The sequence below is a fragment of the Penicillium verrucosum genome (assembly GCF_028828655.1).
Source record: "Penicillium verrucosum strain IBT 35672 chromosome Unknown utg000004l_segment0_segment0, whole genome shotgun sequence".
Classification (NCBI taxonomy): Eukaryota; Fungi; Ascomycota; class Eurotiomycetes; order Eurotiales; family Aspergillaceae; genus Penicillium; species Penicillium verrucosum.
In genome coordinates, this window is record NW_026643213.1 from 1,457,889 (window position 1) to 1,475,107 (window position 17,219).

General features: G+C 41.1%; 6 protein-coding genes across 6 annotated transcripts; 5 read left to right on the forward strand and 1 right to left on the reverse strand.

Moving 5' to 3' along the window:
* Positions 1-2,940: 2,940 nt before the first annotated feature.
* Positions 2,941-3,789, forward strand: N7516_009998 (uncharacterized protein; the record flags this gene model as incomplete). The annotated part of the gene is made up of 1 exon (XM_057222717.1): positions 2,941-3,789. The coding sequence occupies one exon, from the start codon at positions 2,941-2,943 to the stop codon at positions 3,787-3,789; it is 849 nt and encodes a 282-aa protein (XP_057069938.1).
* Positions 3,790-4,025: 236 nt separating this feature from the next.
* N7516_009999 (uncharacterized protein) lies at positions 4,026-6,263 on the forward strand (the record flags this gene model as incomplete). Its single annotated transcript, XM_057222718.1, has 5 exons — positions 4,026-4,050; positions 4,117-4,287; positions 4,347-4,371; positions 4,421-4,984; positions 5,054-6,263. 5 exons carry the CDS (start codon positions 4,026-4,028, stop codon positions 6,261-6,263), a joined length of 1,995 nt encoding a protein of 664 aa, XP_057069939.1.
* Positions 6,264-6,342: 79 nt separating this feature from the next.
* Positions 6,343-7,968, forward strand: N7516_010000 (uncharacterized protein; the record flags this gene model as incomplete). Its single annotated transcript, XM_057222719.1, has 1 exon — positions 6,343-7,968. One exon carries the CDS (start codon positions 6,343-6,345, stop codon positions 7,966-7,968), a length of 1,626 nt encoding a protein of 541 aa, XP_057069940.1.
* A 1,018-nt stretch (positions 7,969-8,986) lies between these two features.
* Positions 8,987-9,347, forward strand: N7516_010001 (uncharacterized protein; the record flags this gene model as incomplete). The annotated part of the gene is made up of 2 exons (XM_057222720.1): positions 8,987-9,173; positions 9,238-9,347. 2 exons carry the CDS (start codon positions 8,987-8,989, stop codon positions 9,345-9,347), a joined length of 297 nt encoding a protein of 98 aa, XP_057069941.1.
* Positions 9,348-10,024: 677 nt separating this feature from the next.
* On the reverse strand, positions 10,025-11,689 carry N7516_010002 (uncharacterized protein; the record flags this gene model as incomplete). Its single annotated transcript, XM_057222721.1, has 4 exons — positions 10,025-10,339; positions 10,374-10,692; positions 10,752-11,120; positions 11,181-11,689. 4 exons carry the CDS (start codon positions 11,687-11,689, stop codon positions 10,025-10,027), a joined length of 1,512 nt encoding a protein of 503 aa, XP_057069942.1.
* Positions 11,690-12,025: 336 nt separating this feature from the next.
* On the forward strand, positions 12,026-13,702 carry N7516_010003 (M24 family metallopeptidase; the record flags this gene model as incomplete). The annotated part of the gene is made up of 5 exons (XM_057222722.1): positions 12,026-12,436; positions 12,487-13,079; positions 13,131-13,242; positions 13,293-13,452; positions 13,509-13,702. 5 exons carry the CDS (start codon positions 12,026-12,028, stop codon positions 13,700-13,702), a joined length of 1,470 nt encoding a protein of 489 aa, XP_057069943.1.
* Between the last annotated feature and the right edge of the window lie 3,517 nt (positions 13,703-17,219).

Below are 17,219 nucleotides of genomic sequence, written 5' to 3' on the forward strand. Positions count from 1 at the left end.
TTAGTATATATTTATTATATATTAATAATATACTTACTTATACTATAATATTTATTATAGATATATCGATATATAGCCGGCCTAATATTAAATATAAGACTATATATCTAAATCCTATTTACTAGTATATTATATATATTAGTATTCTTCTTATTTAGAGTCTTAATATAATTAGATAGAGGATTAGCGGTAATATTAGTCGCTATAATATTATACCTCTACGTATCTATAGCGATAATAGTATAGTAAGCGGCTAGTTTCTAGCCTAGATTATTATCTAGGATTAGTCTTATATATAAGCTTAATATATATAAAGTATTTATTTAGATAGAAGTCTTACTATATATATATCTTATAAGAGGGTTAAGATTTATAGTACTTAAGACTTAAGGATTATCGAAGTTAGCGTATATTAGGCTAAGACCTAGCTAGTTAATAAGATATATTATTATAAAAAGATATATAAAAAAATAGTTTATAGATAGAGAAATTAAATAGAGAAATATAAGAGTATATATACTATGTTAAATCTATTTTATTTTAATATTAAATATTTTATTTATTTTTATAATATTATAGCTATAATTAAATTAAAAAGTAAGTAAGATTCTATATATAAAGAAATATTAGATAACTAATTTTATACCTAAATAATACTTTAAATACTAGTATATTAATATAATTTAATAAAATAAAAGAAACTAATTTTATACCTAAATAATACTTTAAATATTAGTATATTAATATAATTTAATAGGATAAAAAGAACTAATTTTATATCTAAATAATATTTTAAATACTAATATATTAAGATAATTTAATAGGATAAAAAGAACTAATTTTATATCTAAATAATACTTTAAATACTAGTATATTAAAGTAATTTAATAGGATAAAAAGAACTAATTTTATATCTAAAATAATATAATAATATAGTAATTATCTTTTATATTAGAGTATTTTATATATTCTATATATCTTTAAAAAAAGATAAAAACTATAAAAGAGTCTATCGATATCTACTCTTTCTTATAATTAATATCCTACTACCTATTATCCTCGATACTATTAATACTAGTATCTATATTATTAGAATAAGTACTTATAGAGTTACTTTCTTTATTAAGAGAAGTTCTAAAGCCCTAGAAGGAGATTACTAAGATATCTATAAAAGATCTATACTATTAAATATTAGTATTACTTCTCTATAAATAAGGGATATTAAATATAGATAATATATATAATAAATATAGTTATAAGAGCCGGAGGTTCTTAAAACTAAGAATCGGTAGAAATAGTATCTAAATTAAATAATAAATTAAATATCCTCTTCTCTAAATATATATTAAAAATAATAATATTATATATAAAATATATACTTAACTTACGTAATTCTTTCTATAATATTATACTAGAAATTAATTATACTATTAGCGGGATCCTAATTAGGTTCGTATATATAATTAGCTTACTACTAGTCTTTAATAAGAATCTAAAGCTTAATTATATTTTATCCTATAATAATTTTAATAGAAGATTTAGTACTCTTAGTTAGTATAATTATTATATTATACTATTATAATTAATATATACTTAATATATAAATAGTATTAACTTACTAGCTCTAGGGTATTTATTATATAAATAATAGCGTAATATAACTTAGTCTCCGAAAACTAAGTTATATATTTACTATTTATTAATAATAATATTATAGATATTAGTATTCTTCTTATTTAGAGATATAGATATATTTAGCGGGGAGTCCGCGATAATATCCTTCGCTTTAATATTATATTTCTTTTTACTACTAGTAATTATATTAGAATATATAGCTAGTTTCTAACTAGGATTATTATTTAGGATTAGGCTTAAATATATATTTAGTATATTAAATATATATCTTTATAATATATTTAAGATCTTCTTATTATATATATAGCCGATAAGCGGTTCGGGGTTTATAGTAGCTAAAATTATAGGATTATTAAAGTCTACCTATATAAAGCTAAGGCCGAGTTAGATCGTAATAGTATCTATACTTATACTTATAAAATAATAAAGATATATAGATAGAAAGGTAAAGATTAAAAGAAGTAAAGAGGAGAAGGAAAGTACTATAAATAGACGCGTAAAATAAAATATAAATAATAACTATAGAAGTAAGAACGCGATTATTTAATAGGAAAGGAGTTATAATATAAATATAGAAGGAACGGTATAATTAATATAGAAGAGGCTTTAATAAAAGGAAGATAATAGTAAGGAAGGAGCATTTATATATTATATATATATATATTTTAGTATATATACTCGGCGTTTATAAAAATTATAGTATAGGTTATACTAGAAGATACTAATATTATACGAAATATATTATAACCTAGAATTGATATAGAAATAATATTAAAAAGTAAGTAAATAAAAGATATTTTATAGTATTTAGGATATATATAGATATACTAAGTAGTTATAGTGCATTTTAGTGTGGTATAGGGCTACGCTAAGGGTTGGTATGATTGGACTAAATGTATTTTATATAATCAAATGAATTTGGGTATCCCTGAGGTCCGCGACCTGGCACGTACTCAATATTGGATGATGATATAAGTAGGCTTGGCGGGTATCCCGGATCTTTTTTTTCGAGTATCCCCGGGCTGGAACCCGGATTTTCGGTCTATCACGATGATATGGTTCGTCACTAGTCCTGACCGACGCCTCAGCCGTAGACCTGTGGGGCCAATCAGGAAATAGGATTGTCAGTTTCGGGGTTCAGATCTTCATAATGTCATTTCCCATACGCTTCAGCTGGACCACATTATCCAGAACTTTCAAAAATTTCACCTCTCGCATTTCCCAACTGAAGATCAAAATCAGACTCGCGAGACTCCGATTTCTGAAACTCATTAAACCATCCAAGCAGGCCGTTGGCACCACGTAATGAAATTTCTCTGCTGTGGTAAAGGGGATAGAGTCGATGGCGACCAAGTCCCTCCCCGACTTAGTCCTGCGCCTAGCGAAGGGGAAGTTAATTCAATTTCATCACCGATCACCCATAGCACCGGTGTACCTCCTATGCGAAAGAAGACGGCTGTTCCAAGAGACCTCTGGACGGAGGCGTACAATAGTCTCCCCGAAGAGCGTCGGAACTTAGTCCCACTCAAAGGTACTGGCTCCACAACGGATGCCATTGATATGGTGATCGAGCAGACAAAGGCCAAGTACACGGAATGGCAGGAAAGCGGTTTCAAGATCCAACGCAAAGACGAAAAAGACATTGATGTCCGTGCAACTTCGGAGAAGATCCTGGACGCAGCCTTACAGGCCAAGGCTCTTATTTCTAATTTGACCGCCTTTGATCCGACCGGAAAGGGTAAGATTCCTGTTTATTATTGGGGAATGTCGCACTCATATGCTTTTAGCTTCGGCGGCATGGTCGGTCGTGTCGCTTGGTCTGACGGTAAGTGTTGGGTATCGAGATTGCTTGTTCCGGGTAGTCGGCTGATAGACAAACAGATGATTTCGAACAACAACACTCGTCGGGATGCGACGTTCGCATCATCGGAATATCTGGCTGAAAGCCTTGCTTATTATGCTTTGATCGATGCACACTACCGTGATGACAAGATGGAAGGCGGGGAGAACTTCGACCGCGCACTTCTCCGGGTGTATACTGCGATCTTGGAGTATACGGCCGAAGTGACCAAACGCCACCAGGAAAGTTTTATTGGTACAAGACCTATCGTTCATTCCGCTGGTATTGTCGTATTCGAGGGTAGCCTTCGCTAACGCTCTTCCAGGTCAAATGGCTCGAAGTGTCAGAGCCATAGCTGATGATCCCCTTACTCAATTAAAAGCCGCAATTGAGCAGAATCGCCTCGACGCAGAGAGGTGGGCAAATGTAACGGAGAACCTCCGTACGTCAGCTTCCTTTAAGGCCCGAAAACAGATACTAACAGAGAAAAGGTAATCGGAAAGTAGCGAAAGACACACTTGACCTACTGGACAAAAACAACGCCATCACAATGAGCATTCGGTCCAAAATTCTGAGTATGTTTGACACCCACGCCAGTCAGTTATGCGATCCAGTATTGAGTTGATTGATTTTCTCCTTAGGCGACGAAGAGAAGGACATCATGAAATGGGTGTCAAATGAGCCCTTCTCAGAGACTCAAAGTGATAACCAGGAGATACGGTCTCCTGATACAGGCAATTGGCTTCTCCAGTCAACGGAATATGAACACTGGAAGGCTTCTGCCGGGAGTATGCTCTGGCTTCCTGGCGTTGGTAAGTTGGTCCATGTTTTCGTCTGGAAAATCAACTAATACCCCTGTGTCTTGTGAAAGTCGGTTGTGGGAAATCAATCCTTTGGTATGTATCATAATCCGGTCCGTTGTGGGCGATTTCTTATTCTTTATAGTTCAACCATCATCCAGGATATTCATGATCAATGCAAGAAAGATGGATCAAAATCGCTAGGGTACTGGTATTTTCAATTCACGCAAAAACGCAGTGTGGAAAAGATGATACGATCTTTGATTCGGCAGCTCAGTCGAAGCCCCTTGGCAGACTCGGTCACTGAGGCTTGGGAGTACCACAGTAGGAGAGGTGGCCAGCCAAACCGGGAAGCCTTCTTAACCATGCTTGATGATGTGATTACCAGCACACCTAAGGACGTCTTTCTTGTCTTCGATGCGCTTGATGAATGCCCGACAGACAAAAAAGAGCGACAGCAGCTGCTTAACTTCTTGGTCAATCTTGTCAAGCGACACCAGAATATTCACATTGTTGCTACTGGTCGACCGGAACGAGATATCGTGACAAAAATGGACATGTTCCCATCAATTGACCTAGCAGCTCGACTAGAAAAAGACGTGGAAATATTTGTGCGCGATAAAATCGACGATGAGGACGGTCACCTCGTTGATGTGAGCACGGAAATTAAAGCCTCCATTCTGGAAGCTCTATTGAGCACCGGAGAACGGTATGTCGACATGATGCTCAGAAAGTTAGCCCCTGCGAGGAGCGTATACTGATAAACCTTCTTGACTAGACGGTTCAGGTGGGCTAGTCTCCAGATCGAACGACTGAACAAGTGCCCCAACGAGAATCTAATCAAGGAGGCTCTGCGCACGCTACCCAGGGACCTTGAGCAAACCTATCAAGCAATTGTGAACAAGATTGTAGAGGACGGCTATGGGTCTCTTGCTCGCCCGATGCTAATGCTACTGTGCTTCCCGGCGGGTCCTTTGCACTTAAAGACAGTCGCATCTCTAGGGGGCTTGACGTCACCTGCATGGGTTGTGGAAATATGCACATCATATCTGCTCTCGGTATCGGGTGAATTGGTCAAATTAGCGCACTATTCTGTGAAAGAATTCCTGGTCAATTCAGATGATCGCCAGAATAGCAATGAGTGTTGCTTCTTTGAGGTCTCTGCGCATCAAACCTTGGCCATGATGACAGTTGACTCGCTCCTTGAGCAGAATAAGCAATTGGACAAAGAGACAGCAATGCCGCAGCCCTTCTTGGTCTTCGCTGCAGTCTACTGGTCGACTTATACCACTGCATTAGGAACTTCTTCCGCATGGCCCGAAGGCCTTCAGGATAAAGTGGACCGTCTGTTCACTGAGCCTACTGTTTATTTCAATTGGCTTCGCATAGCAGACAATCACAACAATCCCAACGGTGGCCAATGGAATTGGCTTCCTGAGGAGTGTCCGCTACCCATCTATCGAGCCATAGAACTCTCCCTCACACACACAGTGGATACCCTCGTCAAGCAGGGCATAAATCCACTCGAAGAGCCCGGGGACCTCAGATCTCCTTTGGATGAAGCCGTTGCGACGGGCCGCTTTGCAGTAGTGAGCATGCTGCTAAAGAAGAATCTCCCGATCAATAGCCAAGATGCGAATGACATGATTCGCTCAATGGATACTGATTTCCGTACTGGCGAAAACGAGACAATGACAGGAGAGCTGCAAGAGGTCCTACGTGCAATGTGGGATATGGGACTCATGGGTGATCAGTCACAAGTCACCAACAAAACTATTTCCGAAGAGTTCATTCGTCATTCTCTGATGAATCATGACTTATCGGTTCCAATACTGAGCGAGCTTCTGGACTGGCGCGAGGCAGGGTCAGTCTCATTCACCCTTCCTGAAGATACCCTATCGCTGGCAATGAGTAGCTCCTATCGTGGTGACGAATTGATGACCTTGTTGCTTCAAAAGTGCGATTCTGAGATTCACGTCCCCCCCTGACCTCTTTAGCAATGGTGGATCGATAGGGCAGTCCGGTGGACTTTCTGTCCTCATGCACTGTCGAGTGTCTTCGCTCATCATGACGGACGATCTTGTTAGCACTATGGCCTCAACATTTGATGCTGAAAATATGGAGTTCGTTCTTCAGGCTCGTTCAGATATCCGGGTGACAGAAGAAGTTCTGGAATCCGGGGCACATAATCGGTTCGGGCTATCAGTCTTTAAATTATTGTGGGATCGTCGCGATCCGGGCACATCTATCACAAACAAAGTTCTTTGTGTCGCCGCGGGCAACAGGACAAGTCCAGATATCTTGCAATTTGTGATTGACAAACTTGAGCCTGGGACCAATATTGATGAAGAGGTTCTTGGTTGGGCGCATCATAACGATCGCAGCGGATTGGCCATGTTCCAAATCATTCTCGGCAGCCCGGTGGTTACGGTCGACATATCTGAAAATTTGATCACCCGTACCCTCTTCAAACCGAACAATACATTGGAAATTCTTGAATTGCTCGTGGACTACTCCGCATCACAATTCTCTGTCACTGAGGCTATGGTGGGGATTGCAGCCCAGCACGAGTTTGACGCATTTTCGTTGCTTAATTACTTGAATAAATTGCACAATACCCCTATCCCTGTCACATCTGACGCGATGCTGAACGCCATAAACTCCGGATCAAACGGATTGGAGATTTTACTGGATAACTATCAGGGTCCGATTCCAGAGGAAGTCTGGGTCTCAGCCGCTCTCGAAGACGAAGATAGATTCCTTCGTATCCTTCTAGATAGGAACAGCGAATTTGTTCCTCTCAGTCGTATACTCGCGGAATTCATGGACCGTGAACCTCCCCCTACTATCTTGAAATTGCTCCTTGACAGAAAGCTCGTGAAGGCTGATGAGACACTTCTTGAGGCCGTCGCTGGAGGCTTTGAAGCAGTGTCAGCTTTATTCACTTATGACCCGAGCATCAGAGTTACATACCCGGCGTTGACACGTGCAGCTGTCGATCCTCGATCAATGCGGCTCCTTCTAGACAAAGACAACTGCAAGTCCCCGATCACAGAGGACATCATCATACGCACGACGGAAGGCAATAGGTGTCAAGAGACCATTGAATCCATCATTCGCCGGAGGGGGCCCGTTCCTATCACACAGAAGGTATTTGAAGCAGCATTGAGTAATGGTACAGCAGAGTCGCTTCCCTGGCTATTGGAACAGCGCCCAGACCTCAACCTTTCTCCCAGAGAGGTTTTTGAAGGTATTTGGCGTAGCAGAGAAGTTTCAGTCGACATTAAGTTGCAAGCGGTAGAAGGTTTAATGTGGCTCGAAGGCGAACCCGACGCTTTGCTTGGAGGAAGTCTGTTGGCATCGGTGATAGAACTTCATCCCTACGACAGCAAGGCCAAGGAGAATTATGGACTTCGTGAGATTGTGGAAATCTTTTTCGTGGATGAAGGTGGAAAGGTCCCCGCTTCTGATATTCAGCGTGTGGCAGAAATAATTGTCGAGCGAGGTGATAATGAGACAGTACGGAGATTCCTTGAGGCAGGATTTTTGGAATCTATCGCAGAGCGCCTCGTGCAAGCAGCGGAGCAGAATAACACACCCATGAAAGATGACCTCATTCGAGCTGCTGAGAAAAACGTGATCGCTGATCGGGGGCCACTCATCTCGCTGCTGTCCACATTGCAGTCGAGCTGAGTCTTCATCTCAGTCATTCGGGCCAGGGGAGATACGGTGGTTACAATGTTGGAAGGCGTAGGTGATTGCAAAATAGATAAATTCAACGCTAAACCAAATTCGAAAACAGAATTACTTCTTCATAGTAGTTCCAGGGCTCAGGAGGGTGTTTTAGCATTACTCTATACTCTATTATCAATTCAACTCAGGGGCTGAGTGGATTTCTCTGTATTGTGGTTGGCCTGTGGTGCATCCTCCCGCAGGGGAGGGACTTGATTTGACTTATTACTCAGACTTTTCACGACCTTGGGTCGTATGTAGCCCACTAGCTTGTATGCGCTGCAACGTTCAGTATGTACACGACATTGGTAAATTCCGTAAGACGTCAGTATTCCCAGACGACAGTATTGCTCTCAGGCGGTAGGTAGTATTCAATCGACAGTAGTATTCACAGCACAGAATACGAGTATGGCCCGGGTAGTCCGTAAGAACTGAGAGTCACATTGGCAAACGTTGCGCCAGACCCGGACCCGGACCCGGAAAGGCCTGCGCCTGTGCAATTCATCGACCAAGCATCTCTCGACTCATAACCAGCTGCTTCTATCGTGAGATACGATAGACGCGCTGTATGAACTCTGTCGTTGGTTATTACCTCACTATTTTTTCATCACCACCTTTCTGAAACATATACGCTAATTTAAATCTGTATACAACAGTCTACCCTATAAAGATCCACTTGGGTGAATTTACATACAATTTAATTTAGATTTAATCTAGATTCATTTCAGATTCATTTCAGATTCATTTCAGATTCAGTTCAGATTCAGTTCAATTACTGCCTGGCTATATGAACCAATGAGACAGTTATGTGCCGGTGGTATACTTAATCGCCCGTAGGGGTATAGCTTCATGGTCGGCCTGCTGCTCGAGACCAGGAGATGCCCTAGGATCGGTTCCCGGCGAGGAATGTCTCCTTCCGTAGAAAGACTCCCTGAAAGATTTGTCTGACGCCCTCCATACGACCAGGACGCCAGTAAAGATGATCACGATCACCTACCAATTCGGCCCAGTGTGGCTGAACTGCAAGAAGGTCATCTTGAGTGGCCGACCAGACTACAGTGTCTGGTACGGAGTGAGTGAGGCTTTGTGCCTCAATGTTTTGATTGTTGAGGCAAAGGGGTCGCCCAAGGCGACAAACCCGATTGCCCAACTGCTCGGGTACATGGGTCCGTATCTCAATATCTACATTGGTTCCTTTTTTTTTTTTTCAAAAACAGCTAATTAGTATAGGCTGTATTCACCGAGCCCGCAAGTCAGAGGGCAAGCGCAACTGTGGGGTGTATGGAATGGCCTCCACCGGCGATACTTGGACTTTCCTGAAAATTAGCAACGAGGACTAAACCGATTAGGGCCGATCTCCAGTCAAAGCCTTCGGCCATGATCGATATAAAGGGGGGATGATTATATATATAGGGTAGTACTCATCTTTGATTAGGGCTTTTTGTTTAATACTTGCTTTCGGTAATAGTGAAACAAAATTTGATAATATTGCTGAGCAACCTGTTGATCTAGGTTACTACCGCGTGGGGAGAAAGCAGAAGAAGAATGATTAATTGATTAAACTAGAAATGCAGGGGTTTATATACCCTGTTAAACCATCTAAACTATGCTCAACTGTAGCAAACAAGCTAGCAAATAGCAAATAACAAATAAAGGGCTCAGTCTATGGCAAACATGCTTGCATGCATGGGAGATTGTTCGACAAATATGCAGAAAAGTCCAACATGGCTAAAATCGGGTAACCTCACTCTATATCCATTTGAATGTATATCCATAGACATAGCACTATGGCGCTACCTAGTTATGTATGTAGGCAGGTACCTATACTATACGTAAAATCCACGTAGAGCGGAACATTTGAAAATCCAAGGTAAATAAGATATGTGTATGAGGGTTAACTAGATTAGATATATCCGATTGACTTTAAAGAAAATAAACTCAACCAGTGCCCGTGAGCAGTTGCTCTAGATTCCTTATGCTTTCAAGTTCGCATCAATCATCGTGCCAATTAAAGGCTCTAGTCGGCCAATTTTTGGTCTGGCACAGCCGTTTGTTCTTCAGCGCCCCATTCAATGTTTGTATAGCCATGAGCGACTAGATAATCCTTCCACTCCTGGTCACCATGATCCAGGATTTTGTTGCAGTCCTGGAGCACAAACCAGGCCAGGCAAGCCCCGAGAACAGCAAATCCTGATCCGATGAGAAAGACAGCCTGGGTTCCATGAAGATCATCATCCCCCCCAATTAGCCATGATCGGCTTGAAGACTTGAGTTCCAATTGCAGCCCCGGCCTTACTCCAAGCAGCAGCGAATCCGACTGCGTGGCCGCGAACTGATGTGGGAAAGCTTTCACTGGCAGTGAGAACAATTGTGGAACCTGGGCCGACCTCTCCAAGGGTAAGAAATATGCCGTAGAGCACGATAAACAACGGCAGATTTGTCTGGATAGGGCCTAATGCTCCTCCTAAGATGAACCCAAGAATTGCCTGGAGGAGGAACCCGAGTGCCATGGTGCGGCGGCGGCCAATACGGTCAGAGAGGAAACCGCCGATGAATGCACCGGGAATGTAGAAACAATTTATCAACGTTCCCCAGGCCATTGTGAGGGCCAAGGACGAGGATGGGTTGACTCGACCGACGATGGTCGATGAAAACAGGCCGAAAGGATAGGAGATGTAGTTGTAACTGGTGCAGGCCGTACGATTAGCTACCGCGATGAAATTCCACCGGTTTGAGGTGCTCACATGAACCACGAGCCACAAACACCCACCAACGGCCGCCGATACTTCTTTATCGCTAGCCAATAGGGTAGTCTCTGCTTTTTCATAGAGCTCTTGCGATATGCGGAACTGACAACCATCCGATAGCGGAACCAGAAAATCGAAAGAGGAGCGATGGCTCCCATTGCCAAGGAGACTCGCCACACAGCTTCATAATGTTGCACTCTTTGATGGAAACACAAGAGCAACAAGAGTGGCACCAGAGCACCGAAGGCAAATCCAAGAGACGCCGATAGATCAGCAATCATTGCGAAAATGAAGCCTCTTCGCTTACGAATTCCCGGAGCCTCGTCTGTGGCTTCAGCAGCACCTGCTCCTGCAACGGGGTATTCTCTAATCACGTCGGATCAGCAAACTGCGTTAAATATCAGACAGCAAGTAGTGGTCACTCACCCGCCCGCCCCAACACCTGCAATTCCTCGGGCTACTATTAGCATCCAAAACATGCCATCCTCGGTCAACCCACTGGCACCGGCACTCAGCGCAATTCCCAGAACCAAAATTGTGGTAGTTAGAACAGCGCCACTTTTGCGGCCTAGTTTATCGGCAATGTAACCAAATGAGAGCATTCCAATAATCATGCCGACCATGAATGCGTTGGATAGCCGAGCGGCTACAGCCGTGGTCAGCGACTCCGGATAAATGACTGCCATGATCAATTCAATATTCCCAATGATGGAAGCGTTGAAGCCATCTGAGCCAATAGCAAGGCCACTGAAGACCACCATCATAACCGTGGAGAGGCGTGAGTAGCCTCGACCGTTTTGGGGATCATCTGTCGCATATTGTTTAGGTGCATCTGGGGAAGGAGAGAGCGAGGTCCCCATTTGAACGTCCAATTCTTTTGATTCTGGACCCTTTTTACACGTTTCACGTGTCTTGACTACCGTAGGATCGCTCATGATGCGGGTACTGCGGACTGCAGTTAGTAGATTCGGACATGGCTCGCATCTTATAACACATCCCCGCAACGGGAAAGGCCTGATTCATCCGAGATAGTTGCAGATAGTTGCAGCCGATTGGGCCAGTCAAAGGGCATCTAAGCAACTGCCGACGTTGAAACTAATGCAACGGAGCTTGGACTTTGGCACTAACGAAAGGCGGGGAAGCAAATGCGAAAATAGGAAGGTCAAGACGAGATAAGAGAACCCCCACTCTTGACCCCATGGGCCGGGTTTAGGCGTTTGATTTCCCAAGCTAGGAGTTCTTCAATCTCCTTTGATCCAACTTCTCGCATAATGTCGAAACAGCTACCCTTCAGCACCGTGGAGGTGAACCCCCGTAATCACTTCTCGGCTCGAAGCCTTGCGTTGGCGATAGCTAGTGCTGCTCTGTTAGTCACAGGTTACAATCTTTCTCGTCATTCATGGTCGCTCGGAGTCCAAAATCCCCTCGCCCCGGATCAAAGTGACGCGGACAACCCCGCCCGCGTCAAAGCCTTCCAACAATGCGCAATCAACAACCTTCTCGAGACAGGACTACCGTTCATGAAAGATGTCGCGCCCGTCTCAGTTCCAGACTTTGAAGAGCGACGGGATCGATTGGCGCTAGCACTGGTCGCTGAGGGAGCCGATGCATTTGTGGTGGAACCGGGATATACATTCAAGTACTATGGCAACGTGAGCCAGCCCGAGTGGGAAGTGTGGGAGGTAAGACATCCCTCAAGAGCTTCATGGGCGAATTAAACTCACCGATATAGCCGGAAGAGCGTCCTTTTTTGATGGTGATACGCCCGTTCCACGACGAAGCCACGGGCAGCGTCAAGGCCAACACCACCTTCCTCTGCCCATCCTTTGAGGCTGAACGTGCCCGTCTACTTGGAATGCCCTTTTCCGAGGAAATATCAATTGTTCCGTGGGAGGAGCACTGGAATCCGTACACTACTCTCTGGCAATCGGATGTGTTCTTGACCCTCCGTCGACCAGCACGCCTGATGGTGGACGAAGAAATGCGAGACTTCATCCAGCGCGGACTTGGAGCTGCGGGATTCGATGTAGTCGGTCTACAGGGCGAGGTTGAGGAAGTTCGACAGATCAAAACTGCTCGGGAGGTTGAAATTCTGCGCGCGGTCAATACCGGAACTGTGGAGGCGGTGCGACAGATGAGAAAATGCCTCTACCCCGGATTGACGGAGAATGAAATAGCTGCCGCCCTCGACGATGCCCTTCGAGCCGCCGGGTTGGATCCCTTTTTCGACATTGTGCTTTTCGATGAGAATGCATCCAACCCGCATGGTGGAACTAATGGGTCTAAGGTTTTGGAAGCCGAGACCTTTGTCTTGATCGATGTCGGGTTCGTATTCCTGGCAATCATTATAAATTTTGCAATCTAACGCTCAAATAGTGCACACCTCTATGGATACTCGTCGGATATTTGCCGCACTTTCTTCCCTCCGTTCTTGCAGAAGCCTTCCGAAGGCAATTTGGTTTCACGGCACATGAGAGAGAAGCTGAAAGTAAGACATTCTATTCCCTCTTTGCATCTAACTCACTAAATTTGGTAAAGGTTTGGGATATCGTTTTCGAGGCGCAAACTCGCTCAATTGATCAAATGCGCGAGAATATGACCGCAGCCAGTGTAGACATTGCGGCACGCGACGTGATCAGTCATGCTGGATATGGAGAAGCCTTTACGCATTGTGTGGGGCATGGTATTGGGATCAAAGGTTCCGTTTTATCCAACTCTGTCATTCAAGTGACCAAACTGACAACATTTCAACAGCCCACGAAAGCCCGTATATGAACCAGGGGAATACAGCAAGCTTGTTAAAAACTGGTATGACTTTCACTTCGGAGCCCGGAATCTATCTAGTGGATAAATTCGGAGTAAGACATGAAGATGTGCTTCTCGTTCAGGAAGACGGAAACCCCCAGCTTCTCACAGGAAGCCGAGCCCGAGGCCCTTGGGAGCCATGAACTACTACAGTACTCTACTTTATACGTGCCAAGACTGCATAGAGATGGGCTTTTTATGGGCTTTTTATGGGCCCCATTAATGGACTGTGGGTTGGGTTTTGGGCCGGGAGTCCCGGCCCATTTGTGGGCTATGCCGAGGTCTATACCTACCATGATATTCTCCCACTCTTAAATTATGTATACATCTTCGGCTTTATGCTTCATAAGGATGACAGTGCCAAGAAGCGAACCCCATAACATTTTGATGAAACATGAAAGGATTCCAGTCTAAAAACAAGGCAGGGGGTTAGGTTCCCCTTTCGTAATAGGGGAATTTGATGCCTGGATACCTGAATTCGCACCGCTCTCCACACCGCTATATAACTACACCGTATTGTCAATTTAATTAGTGCAGTCTGTCAAATTGCAAGGTTGCATACATGGGATGATACAGATTATGTAATCTAGCTTAGTCATAAACCGCACAGAAACAGCAGTTTCTATTATGTAGAAAATGCAGAGTTCTCCATATCAGCCCTAAGGTCCATACATTTCAATACGTCAGATTTCTGTCAGTTATAAGCCCGGCTTTGTTCCATTTAAACATTAATTCAAAGATCAACCCTACTTCCAATCGATACTAAGGAAATTTACCTAGCGACGAAGCAACCCCTAAATCAGAAAATCGGAAATCTGTCCAAATCATAGCCGATTATCTCTCCGCGGGTCTATCCTCCCGCGTTATCCTTAAGGATACCGAAACTTAGGATATATAGATCGCTAATATCGAATCGATTATAGTATAATTTGACGTTTAGGAGCTATATAATCCTAGTAAGGAAGAAGAACCGGAGATACGGAAAGCTCCGGTAGAGATCATATCGATTAAAGAAGCGGAGAAGAAGTATAGCGATAAATAGGTCGATACTTATAAAGTGATTTAATCGAACTAGTCGATAAAGAATACGCTTTATACCTAGGAAAAGAAGGGGTTAAGTATAATTATAATAGCAATCCGGAATAGCGTTTATATAAACTTCTAGCCGTTTATTATAGACTATAAGACTCTATATAGTCTACTCCGAAACCTTCGAGAAAGGTTCGCCTCGGAGTATAATCCGACCTATTTTACTAGGCTCTATTAATAATAAAGAAGCCTAGATAGAGGGTTAGATAAAAATATAAATATCGATAAATAGCTATTAAACTAAGAGATAATTTAATTAAGCTATAAAAAAGTAGGAATAATAGAGGTAAATAATATTTTAACTTAATTCCTTAATACTATCTTAGTAATATTATCTAGATTCTATAAGATATAGACTCTAAGACTATAAGATAAAGAAGATATCGGATTTACTAAGCTTCTTAATCGGTATCGAGTATACTAGAAGATTACCTATAGTAAGCTAGTTACTAATTAAAAGGGTATCTCTAAAGCTACTTTTTCGATATAGTAAGGCTATAAAGAAGCTAAGCTAAAAATCTCGGATAAAAAGTTAGTTAATACGAAGTTAGCTAGAGAAGAACTACTATTTAAATTAAAGCTATATCTATATAGATAGAACTATAGACGCTACCTACCTTAGAAGTATTAGGACGTCTTTAATAAGGATAAACCTTCTAAGTATACTAGAAATAAAGAAGCTAAGTAGAAATAGGAGAAAGCTATAAAGGCTAACCCTACTTAGAAGGCCTAGATTAATAAGAGACGTTAAGAAAACCTATAAGGGAAGGTAGCGTAGTAAGTAAATACTACCCTTAATAATAAAGAGGATAACTTATTATATAGATTCTTCTCTATATAGGTAGGAAAACCCTAGGCCGGCGAGCTAAAAGAAGATAAGCTATAGGCCGGCGTACTAAAGATAAGTAAGCCTTAGGTAGCTAAGCTATAGGCCGGCGTACTAAAGGTAGGCAAGCCGGCGGCTAGTAAGTAAATTCTAACCTCTACTACTATTATATCTATCTAAATCTACGAAGCCGAACCAATTAGACGGAGATAGGTAGTCGATACCGGCGCGTAGATATATATCTACAATAATTAGGAGTTATTTAAAACTTTCGAAGATATATAGAGTAGCGTTAGGGTAGGAGATACGGAAACAAATATCGATAGGATAGGTACTATAGTAATCTATAATATTAGCCCTATTAATAGAAAAATAGTTAAAATAAAGTTATATAACGCTAAGTACTCGCCTAATTTCTATAGTAATCTAATATCTAATAGGTTAATAATAAAAGCGGGGCTAGTAATAAACTTCTAGAAGAACTATATTAAATTAACTAAGAAACCGGTATACTAAGTATATTAGGACTAGAAGTTAATATAGTTAAAACAACTAAAGACGTCGAAGGATATAGCTCTTACTACTATAAAGAAGTTAGTAAGTAAGCTAAAGTCAGAAGCTTCGATCTAAATTTAGTATAGGCGCCTAAGCTATATTAGTTAGTAACGTCTTACTAAGCTAGTAGAGATAACTAAAGGGATTACTATTAAAAGTAACCCTAGTAAAGAGAAGTAGGTATATAAAGCTTATTAATTAGTAGATACCCCGAAGTAAATCTCTCGCCGGAAAATAGGCTAAGTATATAGTATATTTAGACGTATCTACTTCGATCTAGTATAGAATCAAACTACTTATAATAGATATATCTAGATAACGTATTTTTATCTAGATAGTATTAAATACTACTTTATCTTTATATATATTAAGAAAAGTAAATACTAAATAATTATTAGGAAGTTCTTAATATTAGTTAAGAACTAGCTAAAGATCGAGATTAGAGTATTCTACTATAATAATAAGCGGAGTACGGGTCTTAAGATTAAAATAATAATAGAAGCCGAGGGATATATAATTAAGTATTCGCTATCTAGCTTACTAGAGATAAATAATCCTTCCGAGAGATCTAGAGGGATAGTAGTAAGAACTACTAGAGTTCTAATTAATAATATAGATCTCCCTAAGACTCTCTAGCCTAAGATAATATATATAGCGGTATATATCCTAAATAGGACTCTTACGTAGATTAAGGATAATACCGGAAAGAATTAATAGATTATACCTTAGAAAGAACTAATAAAGTATACCGTACTAGATAGTATCTATTACTAAGAGATTAACCTTTTAAATATAAGGTTATATAACTATCTAACGTACTCGAGGATTATTAAGAGAGTATAGTTAGATAAGATAATACCGAGAGTAGAGATAGGATATCTTATCGGGTATATCTCGAAGAACCTATATAAGATATAGTTCCTATATAAAGGCTATAACGGAAGGGTAGACGTCGTTAGGGATACCGTTTTCGATAAATTAAAGAGGTATTCGAAATCGATATCTAAGGAAGAAGATACTATTAGTACTATAATAGATAGACTAGGTATATAGCTATAAATACTTACTAATAATAAAGTATAGGCTAAGATTAGTATCTAGATAGAGATACCGAGATCGATAGCTAGGATAGCACTATATAATAAAACTAAGTATACTAAGCAAGCTAAAATTAATACAATTAATATAGC